Source organism: Chelonia mydas, chromosome 1 (assembly GCF_015237465.2).
Source record: "Chelonia mydas isolate rCheMyd1 chromosome 1, rCheMyd1.pri.v2, whole genome shotgun sequence".
Classification (NCBI taxonomy): Eukaryota; Metazoa; Chordata; order Testudines; family Cheloniidae; genus Chelonia; species Chelonia mydas.
The window spans coordinates 10591623-10619344 of record NC_057849.1 but is presented as its reverse complement, the minus strand read 5'-3'; the positions used below and the strand labels follow the sequence as shown (position 1 = coordinate 10619344).

At 44.0% G+C, this 27722-nt stretch overlaps 1 protein-coding gene across 1 annotated transcript in view; it reads left to right on the top strand.

Annotated features, from left to right (window-relative positions):
- Positions 1 to 573: 573 nt before the first annotated feature.
- The window catches only part of LOC114021339 (disintegrin and metalloproteinase domain-containing protein 20), a 183772-nt gene continuing 156623 nt past the window's right edge, over positions 574 to 27722 (top strand). The window contains exons 1-5 of the mRNA XM_043527312.1: positions 574 to 616; positions 2964 to 3046; positions 5947 to 6011; positions 14829 to 14907; positions 27258 to 27364. Coding sequence (XP_043383247.1) covers positions 574 to 616; positions 2964 to 3046; positions 5947 to 6011; positions 14829 to 14907; positions 27258 to 27364 — 377 coding nt within the window. The remainder of the gene's footprint in view (positions 617 to 2963; positions 3047 to 5946; positions 6012 to 14828; positions 14908 to 27257; positions 27365 to 27722) is intronic.

The window sequence follows — 27722 nt, the reverse complement described above, 5'->3', positions numbered from 1 at the left end:
CTGAGGCAGTTGGAGCGGGGATGGGGCTGGCACTGAGGCAATAGGAGCAGAGGGGGCGGGGGCTGGGCCTGAGGCAGTGGGAGGGGAGAGGAGGGGGCGGGGCTGGCCCTGAGGCAGTTGGGGCGGGGCTGGCACTGAGGCAATAGGAGCAGAGGGGGCGGGGGCTGGGCCTGAGGCAGTGGGAGGGGAGAGGAGGGGGCGGGGCTGGCCCTGAGGCAGTTGGGGCGGGGCTGGCACTGAGGCAATAGGAGCAGAGGGCGCGGAGCTGGGCCTGAGGCAGTGGGAGAGGAGAGGAGAGGAGGGGGCGGGGCTGGCACTGGCACTGAGGCAGTTGGAGCGGGGGCAGGGCTGGCACTGAGGCAATAGGAGCGGAGGGGGCAGGGCTGGCACTGAGGCAGTAGGAGCGGAGGGGGCGGGGCTGGCACTGAGGCAGTTGGAGGGGGGGCGGGGCTGGCACTGAGGCAGTGGGAGGGGAGAGGAGCTGGCACTAGGGCAGTTGAGCAGAGGGGGTGGGAGACGCTGTCTCTGTTCTTGCTGCACGTGGTTGGCCGGTGTCTGTGAGGAGCCTCAGGGATGGGGCTGCAGGTCTGGGCCCTGCTCCTGCTCCTCAGCCCAGGTGAGGGGGGCAGTGAGTCTGGTGGAGATGCCAGAGCGGGTAGATATTTGGGGTCATGCTTGCAAGGTGGAGGCCATGCAGGGAAGGGGGGAGCCAGGAGTCAGAGCAGGGTTGTGAGGGAAAACAGGGCCAGAACAGGAGGAGGAGCAGGACTGGGGCACAAGGAGGGGAACAGGGGCTTGAGGGGAGGGGGAATATGGGGTCTTGGGGGCAGCAGGGAGCACTGGGGGGTAAATCAAAGGGTGGGGGATTTGTGAAGCCGGAGCAGGGCGCACGGACGGGAGATTCAGGAGGTGCCAGAGTGGGACTAAGAGCAGGATTTCCTGAGAGTAGGTCAGGGCCCGGAACCGGGTAAGAGGCAGAAAGGGGATGTGGGCCTAAGGGTTCATGGAGGCAAACTGGGAAGGGGGGCAAAGGGACTCTTTCGGGGGCAGGGAAGAGTGAGCACAGATGACCAAGGGGGAGGTCCAAAGTATGGGGCAGGGAGGGGTTAGAGCCGGAGGTGATGGGCTGTGAGGTGTTTGGATCCTGGAGCAGGGTGGCCCTGAGCACCAGCTGGAAAGGGGCGAGTTGGATCAGGGAGGGGGCTGGCGGGATGCGGCTGAGGTGATGTCTCTCAAAGACAGTGCTTGGCTGTGTGTTAGGAGCCTCTGGGGTGGGACTGCCTCCCGAGGGTTGCGGGACTGGGCTGGTGCTGAGACTTTGCTCAACTCAGTTTAGATGGGGAGAGGGGAGTGGTGCCTGTCGCGGGGGGCGGCTGGGATGGCAATGAGGGGGAATGGAAGAGGGACCTATTCAGTGAGGTTGGAGGAGGGATCGGAGAGGGGCCCGCCAGGTGGGATTCAGAGGGAGGCAGAGCAGGGAATGAGGAGCCAGGCCCATTGAGTTTTTGGGAGGTTGAGAAGGATTTTTGTGGGGGCAGGGGCAGAACAGCGTTGGGGAGCAGGGGAAAGGTATGGAGTAGGGAACTGAGGGGTCATGGCTGCAGTCAGAGATAGTGGGGAGCAGGGTCCACAGAAGACTTGAAGGGTGCTTTTACAGGGAAGGTGGTGTGTACCCCACACAGGGTGAGTGTTCTGGGAGGTGGGGGGAGAGCCAAAGTGTGGTGGTTGTGAGGGAAATAGGCATGCTGAGGACTTTTGGGAGCAGTGCAAGGGGGGCTCGGGGAGCTGAACATGGAGCTCGGCCCCGTAAAGGATGTTTCCAGGAGCTGTTGTGAGTGAAGAGCAGTGCCAGCTGAGGTGGAGTTTGTGGGGGACTGAATCAGGGGCAGAGAGTGAGGCTTGGCAAAGTGAATTTGGGAGGAAAGAATAGGGAAGGAGTGTGGGATTTGCTGAAGGCTTTATTTGGGGTGTGGAGCAGGGAGGGCAGAGTGAGTTCCTCTGCGGGGTGATCTAGGGTATAAAGGAAAGAGAAAGGAGTACAGATTGCTGAATGGGGAAGTTGGGGGGACTGCAGGGAGAAGGAAATGGGTCTTGCCCAGTGGAATTTTGGAGGGCCTGAGCAAAGAGAGAAAGACAGATCTCCACAATGGGGGTATAGGTGGGAATGCAGAATATAGATGAGGGGAATATAGCTCAGTAATGGGGGATTTTGACTGAGTAAGGGGGGCCAAATGTTCTTTTGAGAAGAGGTTTGCAGTGGCCAGGAACAGGGAATGGGGAGTGTGGCTTACAGAGTGTGGTTTGCAATAGTAGATGATGAAATGGGGTCCTCAGTGGTTGCAGGGGCAGAGTTGTTGACACCGAGGGAATAGTTGTGGCGTGCGAGGAGGACAGAGCAGGGACAGTGAAAGGAGGTATCTGGAGCATAGGGCTCATTGAAGAATACAGTGCAGCAATGGGAATATGGGGCTTGCCATGGTTGAGGGTTGTGTGATGCAGAGCACGGATAGAGGAGCAGGGCTTAACATGGGGTGTATTAGAAGAATGAAACTGGGTATGATGGGGAAGGTGGACCAGGGAGGTGGAGTCAGGTAGAGAGGGTAGGTGTTTGCTTGGAAGAGAGCCTATTGAGAGGGGAATACAGTGGGGGTGGCTGGAAAATCAGGGTTATGGAAAAAGGATGGAAGGGGCCTGATGGAGAAATTGGCTTGTGTTGGGGTTGGGAAAGAGAACCAAAGGAGTAGTAGTGTTCTTTCTGTATTTAAGCTTCTCAAATGGTTTACGAACATTATTGAATTAAGATGCAGACTTCACCTATGTCCCTGGAATTGTTCTTCCTCGCACATTGTACAAAGTGACTTCTGTATAAAATGATTTGCAGTGTCAGAATCTAGAAGCACATATCCTAATAAATTGTAAACGCATATTCTATTTAACTTATTTGAAACTATTTCTCTTTCTAGGCTTTTCTGAAACTTTGAAATTCTCTTACTCTGAAGTAATAGTGCCAAGAAAGCTTGAACCAAGGGATGGCATAGATACCAAGGTAGTACTACTTTCTAAGAAACTTGGAATTGCTATGCTGAATCAGACTAATGATCCACGAATCCTGTCTTTGGTAACCACCAGTACCAGATGCTTCACTAGGAGGTATAACCACCTCTATAATAAAGTATGTAGGGCTGAAAGTTTCTTCCTAATCCTGAGCAATTAGTGGTTTGGTTGTCCTCTGAAGCACAAGGTTTGATAATCTTTAATATAGTCTGTGCTTGCCTGTGTAACTGCACTTGACATTTTTATGAGTGTAACTCAGTGTGCATTAATAACATTTATCATTTGACCATAGTTAAAACATATAGTACCCCTCTACCTTGATATAACGCTGTCCTCGGGAGCCAAAAAATCTTACTGCTTTATAGGTGAAACCGCGTTATTTCAAACTTGGTTTGATCCATCGGAGCGCGCAGCCCCACCCTGCCCTGCCCCGGAGCGTTGCTTCACAGCATTATATCTGAATTCGTATTATATCGAGTTGCGTTATATTGGGGTAGAGGTGTATGTTGTTCATTGCAAGAATCTAAGGAATTCAGAAGGTACTTATTAACAAGGGATAGAAGCATTACACGATGTTTAAAATATTTATCCTCACAAAATTCCTGTAAAGTAGGGAAGTACCTCTGTGAGCTGGGAAAATCCAATTTAAAGAATAGTCATGCCATCATAAGGCTCTTCTTGTCTGTAACTTCTGGTAGGGGGAAATAGCCCATTTGTCTGGGCTTCTTTAAATCCCCTGAGATAGGGGTGGCCAACCTGAACCTGAGAAGGAGCCAGAATTTACCAATGTACATTGCCAAAGAGCCAAAATAATACTTCAGCAGCCCCCCATCAGCTCCCCCGCCCTGCTCCCAGCACCTCCCACCACCGGCAACCCCACTGATCAGCGCCTCCCCCTCCGTCCCCACACCTCCCGATCAGCTGTTTTGTGGCTTGCAGGAGGCTCTGTGGGACAGGAGGCAGGAGTGAGGGCATGGCAGGCTCAGAGGAGGGGGCAGGAAGGGGTGGAGTGGGGGCAGGGCCTTTGGCAGAGCCAGGGGTTGAGCACTGAGCACCCCCTGTCACATTGGAAAGGTGGCACCTGTAGCTTCAGCCCCAGAGTCGGTGCCTATACAAGGAGCCGCATATAAACTTTGGAAGAGCCGCATGTGGCTCCAAAGCCACAGGTTGGCCACCCTTGCCCTGAGAAATAGTTCTGGCATTCTGACTGTATTGATAGTCAGTCTTGAACTGCTCCTTATTGTACTAGGATTAGATGTTCATGCTATACATCCTTTAAAAAGGTAATTTTGCTTGGTATGAGGTATAGAATTTGACCTAAGTTGTCATAGTTTACAATTTCACATAGTTTAAGGATTCTTAATATATCTTTTCCTATTGGAAATATTCTACAAGACTTTTATGAGCACCAAGTGGTATAAGAGTCTAGAAGAATGCAAGTTTTATGACCCAAATCTTAACCAAGTGAGGCAAGTACCGGATGAAACATTCTCCCTGTAAAGTAAAACAGACAAAAAGCCAAAAACGAACTCAGCACTTCAAACTGAATTTCAGCCTTCTGTATCAATGTTTGACTCCTGGGGAACAACTCCCTCTTGAGGGCTGGTGTACACTACTGCTTAAGTCGATGTAATTACATCACTCAGGGGTGTGAAAATGACATCCCCCTCAGCGACGTAAGTTTCATAAACTTAAAGCGGTGTCCACACCAAGAGAGGCTTTTCCGCTGACATAGCTTCCGCCTCTCACAGAAGTGGAATATTTATGCAGACAGGAGAGCGCTCTCCCATCAGCATAGTGCATCTTCATTTCAGCCCTGAGTTTCCACCTGGAATTGTATGTCTCCCTGGCTCCTGCAGCTTTGTGCTCTGGCTAAATATCACAATATAGCCCTTATGATAAAACTGCAACCAGTAGTCTGTGATTAAGATAGTGACTTAGGACCAGAGTTTTGAAGGTATTTAGGTGCCTTAATATTCAGATAGTCATCTAAATACCTTTCAAAAGACTTTGGGCTAAGGGCCTGACTTTTTTAAACACAACTCATCTAAAGAATGCCTGCATCATAGAACACTATAAGGAAGTACGGTGTTTTCTTTCTAAAAATCAGAAGGTTTCCCTGACAGCAGGTCCTGACAATGGACTGGCATGTGTGGGATTCATGCTCTACAGTTAACATACAAACTATGAGGTTGAGACACCTTTTTTGTGGAGCACGCATGCTATGCAAGAATAAATCACAATATCCACTGAAAAGGTGTTATCCTACAGGGCAATGTGCAGTTCTGAGCAGCTGTACAGAAGAGACTGCTGCCAAGTTAAGACAATAAGAGCATCAAACTCTGTTCGATTTGACTCTACCCATTATTCCAAAATTGTTGTTTAGCCTCAATTTGCGACTGCATAGTAGTGCTATGGCAATGGTGTTTAGTGTCGACTGTGAAGCTCTGTCTATGTTAGGGGAATTCTCTACATGTTTCCCATTTTTGCTGACACTGATTTGAGCAACACCAGTTTTAGCAATACTGGGAAGCCTAATGAAAACACTCCCACAGCCACAGGCATTTTTCACGTTGTGAACTAGACTTGTTCTGAGCACATTTAATTGATATGGTGTTAAATACTGTTGGGACTGTGGGAGGTTGGTTTATATTGTGGATCCTAATACTGCTCATGGTGATCCAGCTGGACCAGTATTGGCAACTTTGGAAAATATTAGCAAATCTCACTACTATAGAGAGTCCTTTGATGAAAGGAAAAAAAAAATCTTCTCTGAACACAGTCTGAGGAAATGTATGAATACATTTTTTATAAAATGGGATACAGTATAGGTATTGATTAGTAAGAGTTTTGGAATACTATTGAATTATACTTTTTATTTGAATGCTCTAGGAGGAGGTGTCTTATCTAATTAAAGTAGAAGGAAAGTTCCATATTGTTCACCTACTACAGAAGAAGTAAGTGACTGCTCTCTTCCAAAACTTTCATCTGCTCTTTTTATATAGAAATAGGTGTACATGGGGCTTTACAATCAAGTATGAAGACAAAAGCTCCTGGCCCCAGAAGCTGTCAGTCTAGATATGGAGAAATAACAGAAGTGGTAAAAAAGTAGAAGATGGGATGCAAGGAAAACTGCTTTTATAGGGGGCATTAGTTAGAGCAGTAATAATTAGGGAGGGACAAGTGTCTCCATACTTTAAAGTTAAAGCTACCTGTCCATTATAAACTTTATTTTTTACATGTTTTCTAACTTTGCCAAGAGATACACTGGACAATATATGCTAGGTGAGAACTCAGACCAGGAGGCTCTTCTTGGAGGTGGTCTCTGCTGTGATACAGCATGGGCAGAAGGCAGCAGGAGAGTGATATGGGAGAGAGATGTAAGCCCCAGGATGAGGAGAAGCATTATTCCCTGTAGAGGGAAAAAAGGTTGCTATAGATTAATTAAAAGTACCTGAAGTCAATTAGGGAACCTGAAGCCAGTCACCTGATAAAAACCCACTGCTTCAATCAGCCAGAAAAAGGAGTTGAAGCAGTTTGAAGGAGTTGGAGCAGAGTGGTTTGGTGTTGGAGCAGAAAGCAGTTTGAAGGAGTTGGAGCAGAGTGCAGTTTGGAGGAGTTGAAGTAGAGGAGAGTTTGGAGAAGTGCCATGGCTGGCTAGAAGACCAAGACCCTAGGTAAAGAGATACCCTGCCTGTGCAGAGAGAGGGCAGGAAGCCCCACAAGCTGAAGAGCAGAAGTAGTAGAGGGAAGTAGCCCAGGGGAAGGAAGCACTAGTTCATGTGGTTTGCCACTATACCTAGGGCCCCTGGGCTGGGACCCGGAGTAGAGGGTGGGCCCGGGTCCCTCCCTCGCCACTACCCTTCTCTGGGTTACTAGTGGGACAACAGATACCCTCGTTCAGGGGCAGGAAACTGCGCCCTGAACCCCTGCCCCCCACAAGAAGAGGAAGCGCAGGACCCATCATAATTGTGCTGGCAATTTGCCACACTGCATATTGGTACAAATAAGATTTGTGCCTCCCTGTGCTGCTGAGCTTTGGCAATCCTCTCTTAAAGAGGTGTCCATGGAGACCACATGAACAGTCCCTCCCAGAGCCAATGTTCAGAGCCAATGTTAGGAAATGTCATTGTGATGGTGTACCCCATAAGGCTTTATGGAAATATGCTTATGAATGTATATATGACATAACTGGAATATATATTATGCTACATATGCCATATAACATATCTCTGTAAAGGTTATGATCTACTGAATCTATTCATCCCATTTGTATGCATGTATCATTTTTATATTTGAAGTTATGAATATTGTCTGTGTGCTTGCTTGATTTTTAAGTAGCCTTAGTAAAGCATTTGGTCTGCTTCTGGAGAAAGGAATGTTCAAATTAAGTGCCCAATCAAGAAACACTTAACAAACAATGGATCTTGGAAGGCTCCAATCCACATAAGAAGTCTACTTGAGGATGTTCAAGGTAGCATGTGACCCATGGCTGCTACCTGTAAGTTCTGAGTCATGCACGGACATGTGACTCCAAAACTCCATCTTGGAGCTGGACTTTGCATGGGGGGGTGTCTCCACCCACAAGAATCTATTTAATCCCCTGGGAGACCCCTCCATTTTGTCTTCAGCTTGCTCAAGAGATAGCCTCTTCACCCTCAAGGATACCTGAAAGAAACTGGAACAAAGGACAGTAACTACAGGGGATATGAGTGATTGCTGGACCCAGACTAGAAAGAGACTAGTCTGTAAAAGGAAGCTTACTGGAACACCTCTGAGGGTGAGGTTTTATCTGTATTCAGTTTTCTTACTGTATTAGACATAGACTTGCGTGTTTTGTTTTATTTTGCTTGGTGATTCACTTTGTTCTGTCTGCTATTACTTGGAACCACTTAAATTATGTATTAATGCCGGGGGGGGGAGGGGGCGACAAACAGCTGTGCGTACTCTATATCAGTGTTACAGAGGGCGAACAATTTATGAGTTTACCCTGTATAAGGTTTGTACAAGGTAAAACAGATTTATTTGGGGTTTTGACCACATTGGGAGTTGGGCATCTGAGTGTTAAAGACAGGAACACTTCTTAAGCTGCTTTTAATTAAGCCTACAGCTGTTCGGGGATGTGGTTCACACCTGGCTCTGGGTTTGCAGCAGGAGAGCAGGTCTGACTCAAACTGGGCAGGGCACTGAAGTCCCAAGCTGGGCGGGCAGGGAAAGCAGAGGAAGAAGTAGTCTTGGCACATCAGTTGGCAGCCCCCAGGGGGTTTCTGTGATCCAACCCGTCACAGTCATACAATCCCTTATTGCGTTGGCTTCTTCTTTTCGGCATGTAGCTGCAGGTATTGGAGACCATCTTTCTGTGCCTGGAGAGAAGTTCTACGTTTTTTTAAATTATCCTCACCATCATAATCACCAGTTGCTGTTACTCTGGCATTTCCCCAAGGCACACAGGCTGGGATACAGCTTTTATTATATGTTGTTCTGATGCCCACTGTGGTTCATTTATGAAGGTTTTAACATTTTTCTTATTTGAACTTGAACATAAGAAAGACCATACTGGGTCAGACCAAAGGTCCATCCAGTCCAGAATCCTGTCTACCGACAGTCGCCAATGCCAGGTGCCCCACAGAGAGTGAACTTAACAGGTAATGATCTAGTGATCTCTCTCCTGCCATCCATCTCCTCCCTCTGACAAACAGAGACACCATTCCTTACCCATCCTGGCTAATAGCCATTAATGGACTTAACCACCATGAATTTATCCAGTTCTCTTTTAAACCCTGTTATACACCTAGCCTTCACAACCTCCTCAGGTAAGGAGTTCCACAGGTTGACTGTGTGCTGTGTGAAGAAGAACTTCCTTTTATTTGTTTTAAACCTGCTGCCCATTAATTTCATTTGGTGGCCCTTTGTTCTTATATTACGGGAACAAGTAAATAACTTTTCCTTATTCACTTTCTCCACACTACTCATGATTTTATATACCTCTATCATATCCCCCCTTACTCTCCTCTTTTCCAAGCTGAAAAGTCCTAGCCTCTTTAATCTCTCCTCACACTGCACTACTTTTGTGGTACCCTGTTTTTCATAGGCTAACTCATTAGTTCTCTTGTAATCATAAACCTTTACGTTACTTTATGACAACAGTAAAACGTCGTTACGCTAAGGAAGTCTCTAAAATTTCTTCCTGGCTACCAACTGTCACTTTGTGGAATCTACTCAGCTATTAATTTCAAAACATCAGGATATCACAAACATAGACACAAGTTCAGCAGGTTCTTTATTAAGTTACTTGTGCTAATATATCCTAAGGCCTAATTATTGACTTCTACATCCTAAATTTATCTGATATCTTTTAACTCTGACTACACCTCATTCCATTTAGCTGTAAAAAGCCTTTAGAAGGGGAAAACCCCCTTTTTGACCGTTTCTTAAATGGTAATGACTGTCTTTTCTTTTCTTTCTTAAAAAAAAGGTAGTTGACGTGCTGGAGCTGTTGTTGCTTTTGTTGTTGAAGTTGGATCCCATTGCCTAGAAAACAAGACAAAAACACACAAAACGGGAAAGAAAATAAATCAGCAAAGATGAAAAATGCAGCTTCTGTCTCTGGTGTTGATTCTCATCTGCAGGGGCAGCCCATCCATGTAGGCGAACTAGGGTGCCAAGTTAAACGGGGTACCAAATTTGAGGAAAAAAATCAATTTGAGAAAAAATGAAATAGATGAAAAAAATACATATAAAATAAAGATGTCATTATTTCAATTCCTGTGTGTGTACAGAGGGAATATGAATTCTAATTCATTTATCTACATTTCCAAGAATTTATTAATATGTCAAATCTTTCATTTACTGCAAAAATAAGTCATATTTTTAGCAAAAAAAATTTTCAATTTGCAACGCAGGGTCAAGATGATCCACTCCACAATTTTGATAAGCAATAACTCAACCATAATGAAACATCTGCCAGAGGCAAGAGCTGCAATGCTAGTGACACCTAACTCGAATATACATCAAGGTCGCATAGCCGGAAATTCATGTAGAGCGGAGATATCACGAGTTGATACATGTCAAACGGTCACTTTAACACACGTCGCAGGTAGACGATTAAGAATTGATTAAATTGATTAAAAATTGTTTCTTGGTGCCAAAGAATAACATCTTTCAGCATTATAAATCCAAAATGAGTATCTTTAACCATTATTAAATCTTAGAGTTATTATCAGGCTGTATAATTATTAACTTTCTTTGTTATAACTGGTTCACAAGTAACAAATAAGGTCCATAAAACAAAAGTAACAGCGTTAACACTTAATAGACTATGAAAGTGATGATGTCACACTCCAAGCGGGTAACTGTGAGGAAGGGGTGTCCTCCAACTGGTGTCAGGTTATAACGCTGAAAAAGGTCATTTTGTTTCCATGTAAATGCTGTAACTGTTTTAATAGGTAGGTGAGTCTATGTTACTAATCATTGAACCTTTAAGCAGTGAAAGGACATGTTGGGATGGCTACAATGTGGTTTAAATCGCCAATCATGTGGTGTGTCAGCCATCCTGAACGCTATAATGCTTGCTGTCGGGAGCACAGTTAGTACATAACAATATTTAAAGGCCCTATTGCAGAAAGAGGAAAAAGAAAACCCCCAGGAGCTGAGTATCATAAACAAAATGTTGAGAAGGAAAAGGACCAAGCAAAACAGCAGGGATCCTTCTTGAAATATTTTCTCTTTAATCCAAATAAAGATGGAAGAAGTTCACAGCATCCAGAAGAAGGAATTTTACTTGAAGAGGAGGTTAGCTCACATCCGCATGGAAGTATTTTGGAACATCAAGATGAAGGTATATTACTTTGAGATGAGGGTAGCTCACATCCACAAAAAAGCAGTTTAGAAACTCAAGATGATGGAAACTTACTTCTAGATGAAGGCAGCTCACAGCATCAGACTGATATGGAAGTGGAAAAAAATTATTTACCTTCAGAGACATATGCAGAAATTGAAGTAAATGAAGTAGAATTCTGGAAGAAAGGATGAGGAAGTTACAAACAAGTTACAGTATGGGGCCCAGCTTCGTGGCCCAGATGTGATGACAGTGTGCGGCAAATTCTCGTGGAACAGGGTCCCGAACAAGTTCATGAATTGCCCTTCCCTAAGGATGGAAATAAAAGAAAATTCGCTGCTCAGCATTACAAGAGGAAACTCATTAATGGGGAAGAAATTCATTGAAACTGGTTACAATATTCAGTGTCGAAAGACTCTCTGTGTTTTGCTTTTGCTGCAAATTGTTTAGAAATTGAGCAATTGGTACATCACTTACTGAAAATGGTTCAAAGGACTGGAAAAACATATCTTCAATTCTCTCTTCACATGAAAGAAGTACAGAACATTTGGAATGTTTTCAAAATTGGAAAGAACTTGAATTATGATTGAAAAAAGGAAAAACTATTGAAGAAAATGTACGTGTGATCAAGGAAAATGAAGAATATTGGCAACAAATATTAGAGCATCTGATTGCTTTAGTGAGTTCTTGGTGGGCAAAATTTAGTATTCCATGGCTGTGGTAGAAATGAAAAATTATACACTCCAGGTAATAGAAACTTTTTAAGATTTGTTGAATACCTAGCTTTGTTTGATCCAGTCATGAAGGAGCATCTACATAAAATAACTGATCATGAAACATAGGGTTCATTACTTAGGAAAAAATATTCAGAATGAACTGATTCAAATCCTAGCAAATGTCATTAAAAAGAAAATTGTAGAAGCTGCCCATTCTGCAAAATAATTTTCAATAGTACTGGACTGTACCCCAGATGTGAGTCATGTTGAACAAATGATGATCATTTGTTTTGTGGATATGGAAAAGTCTGCAGATGAAGATGGGATTTGTAATAATAAAAAGTATAATTAAAATTTTAATGCATTTTTTTTAAAGTGAACTGAAACATTATCTAGCTGTCGTGTACAAATCTATTCGGAAAATTTTGTGTCTCTATTTGATCTCAGAAACATTGGTTGGACAGACAGCCGGACAGACAAACTGAATAATTAAGCCTCTGTTTCTCCTTGCAGGGGAGAAACAGAAGCCTTTGACGTATTTATCTAGCTCCAAGTTCGTGGAATACCTTATGTCCAGCTTTGGAGCCACACTGGAACTGAAGCTAGATTTGTCTTGAGCATTTGTCAGTGCCAAGGGCTTCAAATTTGCCAACTGTAAGGCAGGAGCTGATGAGTGCAGATGGTGATGGTCCTTCAGTGCTGGGGACCTTGTCAGCACTGGAAAAGCTCCAAGTAAACATGCTTCTTTCAGTGTCACATTTCTCTCAGATCCAGCATTTATAAACAAATTCATACAAAACTCTCTCTCTCTTGCTCTGTCTCTGTGTTGCCATGTCTGCAATGTCTATAATAATACAGAACTGTTGAATGAGGTGTTCTTGGGTTTACTTAGGAAATGTGAGTGATGCCCAGTAGATAAAGCACTGGATTGGGATTCTATTCCCAGTACCACTGGTTCATTGAGCAACACTGGATATGTCATGTCATCATCTTGTGCATTAGTATAATGCAAAAAGGAGTACTTGTGGCACCGTAGAGACTAACCAATTTATTTGAGCATAAGCTTTCGTGAGCTACAGCTCACTTCATCGGATGCATACGGTGTTTTCTCACCACCACCCCCTTCCCCCCCCCACACACACAAACCCACTCTCCTGCTGGTAATAGCTAAAGTGGATTTGTGCTGGAAATGGCCCACCTTGATTATCATACACATTGTAAGGAGAGTGATCACTATAGATAAGCTGTTACCAGCAGGAGAGTGGGGTGGGAGGAGGTATTTTTTCATGCTTTGTGTGTATATAAAAAGATCTTCTACACTTTCCACAGTATGCATCCGATGAAGTGAGCTGTAGCTCACGAAAGCTTATGCTCAAATAAATTGGTTAGTCTCTACGGTGCCACAAGTACTCCTTTTCTTTTTGCGAATACAGACTAACATGGCTGTTACTCTGAAACCTGTCATTAGTATAATGGTATCTCTGCATCAGGTACACTCAATTCAAGTTTTTCTTTACAACCATGAGAACTAGGAATATTTTTGTAATTAATGCATAGATGCTGGAGCACAGCTTTGTGGCAAGAAGAGAATTCTGCAGCAAATTCACATCTGCAGAATGCACTGGGTCTTGACTGTAGATTCACATAAGACCATTTAGGTGGCTAAATAAAGGTATTTAGCCATCTAAATTCCACTGAATTTAGTGAGAGACAGACACCTAAATACCTTTGAGGAGCTGGGCCTTAGACCTTCTGTAGCCAACAGATCACATGCATCAAGACTGCAAGCAGCAATTGTTGGAATTTTTGGATCTGGTTTTAAGACTAGGGTATGAGTAGACAATTCACCAGAAGTACCTTTTATTTCCCAAAGGCTGATCAGCTTCTTACCAAAGGAAGTACATCCTCTATGCTGTACTCAATGTCACTATAAACCCCTACTATGATAATGTTTCCGTAAGTGTAAGGGTTCCCTCCCCACTCTGAACTGTGGGGTACAGATGTGGGGACCCGCATGAAAGACCCCCTAAACTTATTTCTACCAGCTTAGGTTAAAAACTTCCCCAAGGCACAAATCCTTCCTTGTCCTTGGATGGTACTGCTGCAACCACCAAGTGAGCTAGACAAAGATTCAGGAAAATGACCACTTGGAGTTCCTGTTTCCCCAAAATATCCCCCCAAGCCCTTACACTCCCTTTCCTGGGGAGGCTTGAGAATAATATTCCAACCAAATAGGTAAACAAGGTGAGCACAGACCAGACCCTTGGGTTTTTAGGACACTAAAAACCCATCAGGTTCTTAAAAGCAGAACTTTATTATAAAGAAAAATGTAAAAGAAGCATCTCTGTAAAATCAGGATGGAAGGTAATTTTACAGCGTAATAGGATTTAAAACACAGAGCATTCCCCTCTGGGCAAAACTTCAAAGTTACAAAAAACAGGAATAAACCTCCCTCTTAGCATAGGGAAAATTCACAAGTTAAAACAAAAGATTATCTAACACATTTCCTTGCTATTACTTACAATTTTTGTAATCTTGTATGCTTATTTCAAATAGGGTTTTAGGAGATGTTTTTTTTTTTCCCGCCCTGGTCCCTCTCTGTCCCGAGAGAACAAAGAGAGCACAAACAAAAATTCCCGCCCCCCCCCCCAGATTTGAAACTATCTTCTTTCCCCATTGGTCCTTCTGGTCAGGTGCCAACCAGGTTATTTGAGCTTCTTAACCCCTTACAGGTAAAGGAGGGATTTTATGCTACCCTTAACTGTATGTTTATGACAGTAAGACTAAACAATGGCTTGTTATGTATGGTAGAGCAAGGAGGAAGACCCATCACATCATCCAGGTGTCCCGTGGTCTTGGCTGTCCAACAGGCCTGCTGAGCTAAAGCTTGATGCTCAAACCCCCTTTTTGTATTCCATACCTAAATGTCAAGTGCACATATTTGTGTCAGCTGGTGTTCTGCTTGTCTCAGATACATTCTACTGCAACAGTTGCTAGTTGCCTCTCAACGCAGTTTTAACTAGCTTGAACTAGTTTTGCGGTTTTAGCTGACAGCAAAACAACACCTTTTCTTCTTAGAAGAACGACTTTAATTTGCCCAACAACAGCAAAACTAATTATAACCAATTTTACCTAATGACTGACTATCCTGATCTATATTTCTTCAGCAGGGTCCCCTGCTTTTGGATTTCTAATTTTTTTTTAAAACCTTTTATTTTCAGAATGTTCATAGCCCCAGATTTCCCAGTTTTTACTTACAATGAGAAGGAAGAATTAATAACAGATTATCCATATATACAGGTAAGCATGAGATATGTACTCTCTAAGGTACAATTCTGAATAAAATTAAACTGCCATACTCTAAAGACTAGATGGATGAAGTTTGTCAGTTTTGGTAACAAATTACTGGGTTTTCAAATTGGTTCTAATTTGAGGGACTTTTCTGAGGAGTAAGACATTTCCTGGGCTGAAAGATGATTAATTTAACCCTAGGTATGATTAATAAACCCCTGGTTAATTACCTTACCTTAGACTTTAGTTCCTTCTGAGTAGCTGACACATTGGGCAGTTGAGTTCCTTCATTTAAGGTCACTTGCTAGTTGTACTTCGTCCGGGGTGATGCCAGAGCATTCAGTATTCTCTGTCGCTGTCTTCTGCCAGTTCTTCCTTGGCCTTCCTCACTTACACATTTCATGGATAATAATCCTGAGGTAAAATACTGAATTTTTAAAATTCATTAGATAAATTCTAGCTGAAAGAGGGGATGACATGAAGAAAATGGGTTGTCAAACTGCTGAAAGTTGCAAAGATTTAAAATAAAAGTTTAAAACATTGTTGGCCATTCCCACTATCTGTTTCCATTTTTCCCCCTTCCCTTGTTACAAGTGAGCAGGACTCATCTTCCCTAAATAGTGGCAAAATATTTTTGCTTTAAAATCAAATTGTTAGGGAGCAGTGGTTGTATTCTGCCAAGTATACAATGAATGTAGAGGCAAATGAATAGTTACTGGAGGGCCAACAGCCTTGCTGAGCTGTAGAAGAAAGTAGATTGGGAAAGTATGATGATGGGAAGAGCCCAGTCCTTTTCCCACTGAAGTAATTTGTTAACCTGATTTTTATAGGGCTGATTTATTATAGGCTCACCAATTATCTGACCAGAAGATAATTAGGTTCTTATCCCAAAATCAGGCTACAAAATTACACAACGTAGAGAGTTCAATACTTTGTACAGACACTCAGGGTGTGTGGCAAGGACATTCACACTGAGGACAAAGTCAGGCTTTAAGAAATTTTTATTAAAATAAAGGAAAGTTATCAAAGCTCCAAATCACAGAGCCAAAAAAAAAAAGTAGTAGTAAAGTAGTTCTATAGACACTTGTGGTATCATCCCTTTACAAAAGGTATTTAAACTAGAGTGTTCACACCCTTCCTTAGGGACCTGGTGGTGAGAGACAAAGGACCAGCCTCTTGTCTGGCATGCCAAATGAGTTTGATAGTCCAGGTTCTTCAATCTCAAGATAATGGAGATCAGGGTCGAGTGCTGAGTAGCTCAGCTATATTGCAAAAACTGAGCTGGTAGCTAAACAAAAGAGGACTTGAAGCTAAAAGAAGGATGCCTCCACATGGTGGTTTGCCCTCCTATAGGATCTTGGCAATATCCTGAATATTCATCTCAGTGCTCAGCCTTCCATGCCCAAATCTTATTTCCTCACACGAATAAATCTTAGGGTACACTTACTCTATAGTCTAGCATATTCTTACTTATCAATAAGGCTAAGATTTTGTCATGGATATTTTTAATCAGTCATGGACAGGTCATGGGCAATAAAGAAAAATTTACAGAAGCAATGACCTGTCTGTGACTTTGACTAAAAATATTTGTGACAAAGTGGGGATCTGTGAGTACCCACACTGCCTGCAGTGAGGCAGCTGCACAGCGGCTAGGAGCTCCAGGGGACCCCACCAGGGGTTGGGTGTTGGAGCTCCAGGGTCCCCCACAGCCGACTGCTGGGAGCTGTGGGGCCTCCTGCTGCCTGCAACAGCTGGGGGTTGGGGGGTACCTCTGCTGCCTGTAAAGTAGTTCTAGAGACACTTGTGGTATCATCCCTTTACAAAAGCTATTTAAACTGGACCGGGAGATATGAGGTACTCCCACCACCCGCGGAGGCCTGGAGCTGTAAGGTTCCCCTGCTGCCAGCAGCTCTGGGGGCCCCCACTGCCTGTGGTGGCCGAAAGTCTTGGGGTTTGCCCACAGCGGTCGGAAACTGCAGGGTTCCCCCACTGCCCACAGCTCCAGGGCCCCCCACTACTGAGAGCTTGGGGCCTAGCGGCCAGAAGCTCGAGGGTTCCCCCGATGGCTGGGGACAGCTCTGGGGGCCCTCACTGCCTGCCACTGCTGGGAGCTTGGGGGTTCCCCCGCTGTCCACAACCGCTAGGAGCTCAGGGGCTCGCCCGCAGGGTGTACCGCCACTGCCTATGGCGGCTTGGAGCTGCAGGGTTTGCCAGAGGCAGCAGGTGTATCCCACAGTTCCTGGCCCCCGTGAGCAGCAGGGGACCCTACAGCTCCTGAGCACCACAGGCTGAAGTCACGGAGGTCGCTGGAAGTCATGGATTCGGTGACTTCCATGACCTCCATGACTAAATCATAGCATTATATATCCATAACATATCCATACGTATTAATGCCGATTATTTCATTTGTTAAACTGTTTCCTTTGGCCCAAACCATTAATTCCTTGTTCTTGTGGTGTACCTTGTGATAACAGGTATGTCCCAGAATTATGGTAAACATTCAGTTCCGCAAAGTCAAAAAGGGTAACTGGCAGGCCATTTATCTATGCCAAAGTTTACAAGTACTTATGCTAACTTGTTCTGGCTAATCATACAGGATACAGGCCTGCAGTGTTCCTTGCATTACAGCTAAATATAATGAAGTAATTGTGACGGTGCACCCCATAAGGCTTTATGGAAATATGCTTATGAATGTATATATGACATAACTGGAATATATTTTAGGCTACATATGCCCTGTAACATATCTCTGTAAAGGTTATGATCTACTGAATCTATTCATCCTATTCGTATGCATGTGTCATTGTTGTATTTGAAGCTATGAATTTTGGCTGTGTACGTACTTGATTTCTAAGTAGCCTTAGTAAAGCATTTGGCTTCTTGAGAAAGGAATGTTCAAATTAAGTGCCCAATCAAGAAACACTTAAACAACAATGAATCTTGAAAGGTTCCAATTCACATAAGAAGTCTACTTGAGGACGTTCAAGGTAGCATGTAAGCAATGGCTGCTGCCTGTAAAAACTGAGTCATGCATGGACATGTGACTTGCCCATGTGACTCCAAAACTCCATCTTGGAGCTGGACTTTGCATAGGAGAGAGGAGCGGACTCTCCACCCACAAGAGAGAGTCTATGTAAACCCCTGGGAGATCCCTCCATTTTTTTCTTGAGCTGGCTCAAGAGATAGCCTCTCCACCCCCAAGGATACCTGAAAGAAACTGGAACAAAGGACAGTAACTACGGGGGATGTGAGTGATTGCTGGACCCACACTAGAAGGAGACTAGTCTGTAAAAGGAAGCTTACTGGGATTCCTGTGAGGGTGAGGTTTTTATCTGTATTCAGTTTTATCACTGTAGTAGACGTAGACTTGCATGTTCTATTTTATTTTGTTTGGTAATTCACTTTGTTCTCTCTGTTACTACTTGGAACCACTTAAATCCTACTTTTAATAAAATCCCTTTTTACTTATTAATTAACCCAGAGTATGTATTAATGATGGGAGGGGCAAACAGCTGTGCATACTCTCTATTAGTTTTATAGAGGGCGAACAATTTATGAGTTTACCCTGTATAAGCTTTGTACAGGGTAAAACGGATTTATTTGAGGTTTAGACCCCATTGGGAGTTGGGCATCTGAGTGTTAAAGACAGGAACACTTCGTAATCTGCTTTCAGTTTAAGCCTACAGCTGTTAGGGGACGTGGTTCACCCCTGGATCTGGGTTTGCAGCAGGCGAGCAGATCTGGCTGAAACCAGGCAGGGCACTGAAGTCCCAAGCTGGCAGGGCAGGGAAAGCAGGGGCAGAAGTAGTGTTGGCACATCAGGTGGTAGCCCCCGGGGGGTTTATGTGATCCAACCCGTCACAGTAATGTCTACTGAAATTTTTCAGTACAAAAATATAAGTCAAAATAATATATGATGTTTTTCTTTATTAATTTGATTATAATATAGCAAGCTAGCAGGCTAGCCCCATAGACTACAAATTTGCCAAACTTCCATTGATTTCACAAGGAAAAGTTTGTGCCTGAAGGAAGGAAATCAGAGATATAAAAAAAACCACTCACTTGTAGCAGTTTGCAAGCCTCATTTTCTTTGGGTTATTGGTAGTTTTTCCTTCTTTCATGTAAGCTTTGGTGCCCTTTAACCTCAACTGAAGGGAGAGAGCAGTGGAGGTGGCCATAATTGTTGCAAGCCATCATCTTAAATTCACCATTCCGGAGCCACTCAGAAGAGAGATCACAGTTGCCAAGCACACTAGAAAGATATGGTTGACATTCTTACCTCTCCCTTGCACGTGCATTGTTGGTGGATGAGCATTACAGACCCTGGTGCCCCAGTAACCCTTAATTTCCTTTCCAATGCATACATAGTTAAGCTGACTCTTCTTGCGTCTCTAGGGAAGCTTTTTACATACCAATATAAATACTGTCAAATGTGGAGAGGACACAGCAAAGGAGGCAATGCACTTCAGTGGCTAATTCACCAGAGTGGAACTGAGGCCTGGGTTTAATTCCCAACTTTATCTCTGACCAGTTGTGTGGCAGTGGGAAAGTCACTTTACATCTTGTCCCACCCATTTGTCTGTCTTGTCTATTTAGAATGTAAGCTCTTCGGGGCAGGGACTTTTCTTACTATGGGCTTGTCTATACTTGAAACACTGCAGTGGTACAACTGCAGTGCTGCACTTTGTTACTGTAGCACTTCAATGTAGTCAGTAGCTATGCTGATGGGAGGGGTTCTCCCATCTGCATAGGTAATCCACCTCCCCAAGAAGTGACAGCTAGGTTGATGGAAGAATCTGTCCATTGATCTAGCACTGTCTGCACCAGAGGCCAGGTTGGCTTACATGCTGCTCAGGGGGGTGGCTTTTTTTTACACCCCTGAGCAGCGTTGACCTAATTTTTTAGTGTAGACCAGGCCTATATATTTTCACAGTGCTGTTGTGTTAATTTTGATGGAATAAATGTGCCCAGAAAGTCAAAGGTGTTACTGTGACACTGTCCCTGTACAGTGTTTATAGGGCTTGATTTCTGGAATAAATACAGAGACCTTGGCCTGCTGAGTGCCATAGCAAACACGCCATTTAAAATTGTTTCCACTTTTTATTAAAGATACAGCAAAAGAAGCAAAAAAAAGTTGAAGCATTTGAAATGTAAAGTATTAATTAAAGCTTTTGTGTTAACAATATCCCTTATTCCCTTTAGCTATAGAGTTTTTTTTAAAAGGACCCCCCCCCCCAACCCCACCCATCTGACAGTTTGTTCAATGGTATCAAAGATAGTGATATATCCCCTTTTTTGTCAGGGGAAAGAGAAACAGTTGAGATGGGATGGAGCTGCTGTTTAAAATCTAATCCTGCTTCCTTTAAGACAAAAAATGAGAAACACACACAAAAGAGGAGAGAAAACAACAGCTAAGGTAGAAATGCAGCTTCTGTCTCTGGTGTTGACTCTTACTTGCACCCTCATTGCTGGAGAAACACAGGCACAGCACATATTCTTATCAGGCACTCCTATATCTGGCAGGAGGTTTAGGGCATTGTTTTTCACTACGTATCTGGTCTCAGGCTTACAACTTTGTTGCAGAATACGATCTTGGCCAGCTAAGCCAGACTGTTGTTGGGGAAAAAAAAGGCAAAAGGAGAGAGATGGGAAAGAGAAGAAATGAGGTGGGGAAGGAAAAGGATACACGTTGGGGGAAGGGAGATGACAGTCTCACAGTCCAGGTGGTGGTCAGGATTAGCCAGATTCAGTGGAGGTGGTGTTATTGAAGTCCAGCAAACAGGGAAAGATTAAGAATAAGCTCTCAAAACTGGATACTCTCATAAAAAACCAACCTTCCACACAAACTTCCTCGTGGCTGGACTTTACAAAAACTAGACAAGCCATTTACAACACACACTTTGCTTCTCTACAAAAGAAAAAGGACACTGAACTATCTAAATTACTAAATTCCACAAGGGGCCACAACAGTGGTTCCCTTAACCCACCCAGCAATATTGTTAATCTATCCAACGATACTCTTAGCCCAGCAGAAGAATCTGTCCTATCTTGGGGCTTCTCCTTCTGTCCCTCCACCCCTATGAACATGATACAGTTCTATGGTGACCTAGAATCCTATTTTCGACGCTTCCGACTCAAGGAATATTTCCAACACACCTCTGAACAACATACTAACCCACAGAGACCTTCCTACCAAGACTAGAAAAAGAAGGATTCTGGGTGGACTCCTCCTGAAGGTCGAAACAACAGACTGGACTTCTACATAGAGTGCTTCCGCCGACTTGCACGGGCTGAAATTGTGGAAAAGCAGCATCACTTGCCCCATAACCTCACCCATGCAGAACACAATGCCATCCACAGCCTCAGAAACAACTCTGACATCATAATCAAAAAGGCTGACAAAGGAGGTGCTGTCGTCATCATGAATAGGTTGGAATATGAACAAGAGGCTGCTAGGCAGCTCTCCAACACCACTTTCTACAAGCCATGACCCTCTGATCCCACTGAGGGTTACCAAAAGAAACTACAGCATTTGCTCAAGAAACTCCCTGAAAAAGCACAAGAACAAATCCGCACAGACGCACCCCTGGAACCCCGACCTGGGGTATTCTATCTGCTACCCAAGATCCATAAACCTGGAAATCCTGGACGCCCCATCATCTCAGGCATTGGCACCCTGACAGCAGGATTGTCTGGCTATGTAGACTCCCTCCTCAGGCCCTAGGCTACCAGCACTCCCAGCTATCTTCGAGACACCACTGACTTCCTGAGGAAACTACAATCCATCGGTGATCTTCCTGAAAACACCATCCTGGCCACTATGGATGTAGAAGCCCTCTACACCAACATTCCACACAAAGATGGACTACAAGCCTTCAGGAACAGTATCCCTGATAATGTCACGGCAAACCTGGTGGCTGAACTTTGTGACTTTGTCCTCACCCATAACTATTTCACATTTGGGGACAATGTATACCTTCAAATCAGAGGCACTGCTATGGGTACCTGCATGGCCTCACAGTATGCCAACATTTTTATGGCTGACTTGGGAGCTGAGGAAGCGTTGTTCTGTCCCCTAATGCCCCTACTCTACTTGCGCTACATTGATGACATCTTCATAATCTGGACCCATGGAAAAGAAGCCCTTGAGCAATTCCACCATGATTTCAACAATTTCCATCCCACCATCAACCTCAGCCTGGACCACACCACACAAGAGATCCACTTCCTGGACACTACGGTGCTAAAAAGTGATGGTCACATAAACACCACCCTATACCAGAAATCTACTGACCGCTATGCCTACCTACATGCCTCCAGCTTTCATCCAGACCACACCACAGGATCCATTGTCTACAGCCAAGCTCTACAATACAACCGCATTTGCTCCAACCCCTCAGACAGAGACAAACACCTACAAGATCTCTATCAAGCATTCTTACAACTACAATACCCACCTGCTGAAGTGAAGAAACAAATTGACAGAGCCAGAAGAGTACCCAGAAGTCACCTACTACAGGACAGGCCCAACAAAGAAAATAACAGAACGCCACTAGCCATCACCTTCAGCCCCCAACTAAAAGCTCTCCAACGCATCATCAAGGATCTACAACCTATCCTGAAGGATGACCCATCACTCTCACAGATCTTGGGAGACAGGCCAGTCCTTGCTTACAGACAGCCCCCCAACCTGAAGCAAATACTCACCAGCAACCACACACCACACAACAGAACCACTAACCCAGGAACCTATCCTTGCAACAAAGCCCATTGCCAACTGTGTCCACATATCTATTCAGGGGACATCATCATAGGGCCTAATCACATCAGCCACACTATCAGAGGCTCATTCACCTGCACATCTACCAATGTGATATATGCCATCATGTGCCAGCAATGCCCCTCTGCCATGTACATTGGTCAAACTGGATAATCGCTATGTAAAAGAATAAATGGACACAAATCAGATGTCAAGAATTATAACATTCAAAAACCAGTTGGAGAACACTTCAATCTCTTTGGTCACTCGATTACAGACCTAAAAGTGGCAATTCTTCAACAAAAAAACTTCAAAAACAGACTCCAACGAGAGACTGCCGAACTGGAATTAATTTGCAAACTGGATACAATTAACTTAGGCTTGAATAGAGACTGGGAGTGGATGGGTCATTACACAAAGTAAAACTATTTCCCCATATTTATCCCCCCCCCCCCCACTGTTCCTCACACCAAAGTATGTTCTGGGACTCTGACTGTGGGAGCATGGGACGTTATTTCACTTGATGTGTTAATCTGTCAACTGCTGGAAATGGCCCACCTTGATTATAACTACAAAAAGCCCCCCCCCCCCGCTCTCCTGCTGGTAATAGCTCACCTTAAGTGATCACTCTGGTTACTGTGTGCATGGTAACACCCATTGTTTCATGTTCTCTATGTATATAAATCTCCCCACTGTATTTTCCACTGAATGCATCAGATGAAGTGAGCTGTAGCTCATGAAAGCTTATGCTCAGATAAATTTGTTAGTCTCTAAGGTGCCACAAGTACTCCTTTTCTTCTTTGTCTGTCACCCAGTTTGGTCAGGCTATCTCTCACGATGAGAACGGTGAATGTTGCACAGTGTTAGGGTGGATCCTGGGACCCCAGGAGACTGTGGGGGTGGCAGCCACGGTGGTGAAGTTTGTTCCTCCCAGTCCGCCTGTCTTCCAGCCAGCAGATACGTCTCTAAAATCATGATTTCTCCCCACAGTTTCTTTATGTTTAAGAATCCTAAAAGGGAGTGATAACCAGGATAGCCCATGCTTTCATTTTGTTCACTAATTAGGCCTAATTTGCGACACACCAGTTTAGGACCAGTTTAGTAGCCCCATGCTACTTTTGTTTACCAGACATGATTTCAGCAGAGTCCTTGAATGACATCACTAGGCCTTTTTGTTTGGACTAATTTGGCCCTTTTGTATCTTTCCCCATTAACATTTGTTACAGGTGATTGGAACATTTAAGCCTCTGCTGCTCTGGATTCCCCTAACAACAGTCCTAATAGATGGCCAAGAGACGGTGCTTGCTAGGGTCTATGACAGAATGGTAGCGGAGATGGGATCTACATGTTAGTCTATGAAGTTTTTTTAAGACACTTTTGGTGGGGGATTATACTTTTGCTCTACACTGAAAGTCGGGAACAGGTCTGTTAGTTTGTCTCAGGTATAAGTTAATTAGCAAGCATGAATTATGAACACTTCATGAAAGAGCAGCTTCTGAGCATGTGTGCATTGCTGCGGATCAGAAGAAATCTAAGTTGGTGACCATGCTGTGCTCATGTCTTGAGGTAGGATTGGCACTGCCTCCAGACCATTAGGTCAGAAGGGCTCCCTTTTTCTTCTGCAAGGCAGGCAGTTGACCGAAGAGATGGTGCCAGAGACTGTTCCACTGATGATTCTGCAGATGTAGCAGAAAGGGCAAGAGGTCCAGAGCTGTGAAGGCTGGAGTGGAAATGAAAGTTCTTGGAGGAGAGATGGTTGGAGCTGGTGGCCAAGTATCAGAAAGAGCAGATTGAATTGGATAAACAGAAGCTTGTTGACCAGGTCAAACACTGCTGGCTCAAAGAGAACAGAGTCAAGTCATGCCCCTGGGACCAAGGAAGAAGGATATACAACATGCCTAAACAGGGGCTAATAGGCAATCAGGTGGGCGTAGAATGAATCCCATCACTCTGCCTTTAGCCTGAGTCAATATGGACACCAAAGTATGTTCTGGGACTCTGACTGTGGGAGCATGGGACGTTATTTCACTTGATGTGTTAATCTTGATGTGTAATGATGTAATATGGTTAACTTCTGAAGGTTCAGGTGCAAGCTGTCAAGGCCAGAATCAGTGGCTGGGGCGTGAGATCTCTGTCTACCCTCACCTGGGAAACTAAGTCAATGCTGAATGTGTCTGTGGCCCAGATTTCAGCTGGGAGCAGTGAGAAACTGGTACAGCTAAGAGATGCTCTGGACCAGACCTCCTCTGGGGGCAGGGAAGACTATGGCACAGCTGACAGATGCTATGATTCAAAATTCCTCTGGAAAAGGGAAACTCAGGCACAGACAAAAGGTGCAATGTGTCAAAACTCCCCCGGAACGAGTGAGGCTAAGAGTGGTAAAAAGAGCTGCCAAATTCATGATAGTCACTAAAAGGTGGGAAATGCTCCAGAGGGGTGTGAAACAATCACTGGGAGAGTGTAAATGAAAAGGAGGTGGAAAAGTTCCCCTTAATTTCTGGCTTCCAGTTATTTGGTCATGATGTAATTAAACTTGAGGGAGATGGAGGGGGAAAAGCACGTCACCTCTCCCAGGAGGTGTGAAGATGGGGACTGGGCTTGGGGGAAAGTGAATAGATTCCACGTCGACCCAGCACCAGGGCCACTCTTTTCACAGAAGGAGACCCAAGGATCTTGGGACCATCCCAACCAATCCGAAATACTGGGGTGACTAGCATACGGGGGCCTGCTAACTCTGCAGCTAGTTCCCCTTTCCCTGGGATAATGAGGGAGGGAATTTATATAATGTAGGTAGGAGCCTAACTATGATGTTTTCATGATGATTGGAAGTGTTTAATGACTGAATGCATGTATTAGTTTGAATTAATAAGTAGTCACACAAGATGCACTGTCTGAAGGTGGGGTGCCAAAACATCCCTGGAGTACTGGTCAAGTAATCAAGCAAGAGTGCTTTCAATAAGGGAGAAATGTGATGGATTGGGAGTATGTCTGTACAATTTACGAATTCTGGTTCATCTTGGGAAGTTGTACTATGAAAACCTGCTGTGCCTATATGCATGTGGATCTATTATTGCTGACAGATCCTGTAGCAGGTACACATCAGGCAGAAATACAATAGGAGGGTGCTTAGGACTCCCATGACTCTATTCAGGAGCAAACCCTCTGAACAATGGGTGAGCTGCATTCTTAGCACATTGGTTTAGCTGACTCCCGTAAAGGGAAGAGGAAAAGAAAGAGCAGTAGAAAGTTACCCAAAAGACAGACTAAAGGAAGCCAGGATGGATTTAAAATAGCAAGCCACACAGAAACAGGGAGAGCCAGACAAGAAGGAGACCTTGAGAGCAGGAGGGAGCAAAAATCACCCAACATGTAGGAACCCTATGATGCAGGGTTTTCAACCCTGCCTGCTTTTCTGAGCCCAGATGGCCCTACAAACTCTGGGCAACCAAAGAGACTGACTTAATCCCAAAGAATATCCTGGTGTGGTAAGGAAACTGAGACAGGTACACTACATATAATGTTTACTGTTTTGTATGATTCATGGTCTCCTGTGCGTCACGTACTTAAGTAGGTCTGTTGTGTCCAGGTATTACAATGGAGTCTGCACAATGGGGCCCTGATTATCCTCTTGTTATTTAGGCCCTCCTATAGTATAAATAAACAATTAATAGGAAACTTCATTCAGGTTTATGAGTATCCTTTTTAGTATCCCCCACATCTGACAGTCTGACTCTCCCTTTGAGGATCGACTCATTTATTAAGTAATTTGAAGGAGAAGATTGGTTTATTTTCTAAAGAAGTATCCCCTAATCTCTTATGAAGGCTCTGTTGGAAATGACTGGAATCAAATAGTACTTGACTTTTATGCAGTTGTCTTCTAAAGTGGAAAAATAATATTGTTCTGGAATTGGTCTGCCTCCAGTTGGTGGGCAGAAAGGGAACAGTCCCTTGTCTGGACATGGTGGTTCCTAGGAAGAAAATACACAGATAAGATTGCATTTTCACTTCAGTTTCTTGACAACACGCCTATATTTTTCAGAAGCTTGTTACAGATGGTGTCGTATTTTCATATAAACCAGTAGTCTTTCCTAAACCTTTTGACGGAGCAGGTGAAGCAAGGTTACGTAGTTTGGGAGTTAAATTGAATCTGATTTATCCCTCTTCCTTTACCTTCCTTGGACATGATTCCTTTGGAAACATTCATGTCATTTCCAATAGGCCTCCTTTTCTGTTACTATCAACAGCTCGTTGAAGATGTAATAAGGTAGCAGAAGCGTGAATAGTAAGTATTAGGAATTCATTGTGTGAAAGGTTTAATATTTGAGAACCTCTCTTTGAAGCTCACTCAGTTTCAGCTGCATTATCTCTGCACTGTTAACATGAGTGTAAAGCAACAAAACTTGGTTTTGACACCAAAGTCAGCAGATCTGAGTACACAGGAGAACAGATCTGCTGAGTGAAAAGGTAGCATTTATACAGTCATTTTTCATATTAGAACCACATTTTGAAATCAGATGCAAAAAAATTAGCCATTGCATTGTGTATATTTAATTTAGTGTAACTAGAATTTGCTATTCTATTTGACTAAAATTAATGATAGAAAAGGAAAACTTTTTTTTGGACCATGCAGGACAATTGCTACTACTCTGGGTATGTGGAGGATGTCCCAGAATCTGTTGCAGTTCTCAGCACCTGCTCTGGACTCTGGTAATGTAAACTCCTCAGTATGCTAGATTGCAAACATTATGAATTTTCTTCTTCTGAAATGGGAAAGTAGATTTAACATAACAGAATAACTAGTTTAGTGCCCTTTTACTTTTTCCTAATGCAGATTTCATGCTAATGACCATGTTAAGGGTCATTTGCTGCCACTGCATAGGGCTAGAATCAGAAATTTATAATCTTATTTTTTTATTCTATTTTATAGATTGTAAAACAGTATGTAGTGCAGTGATGACTGATCTGTGGCCATTTGGGGGCCTTCTGGCTTCTAATTGTGCCTCCCAAAGGTGGCAGTGTTACCAAGAACACTGATACTCAATTGTAAATTGGAAATGTTTTTCCC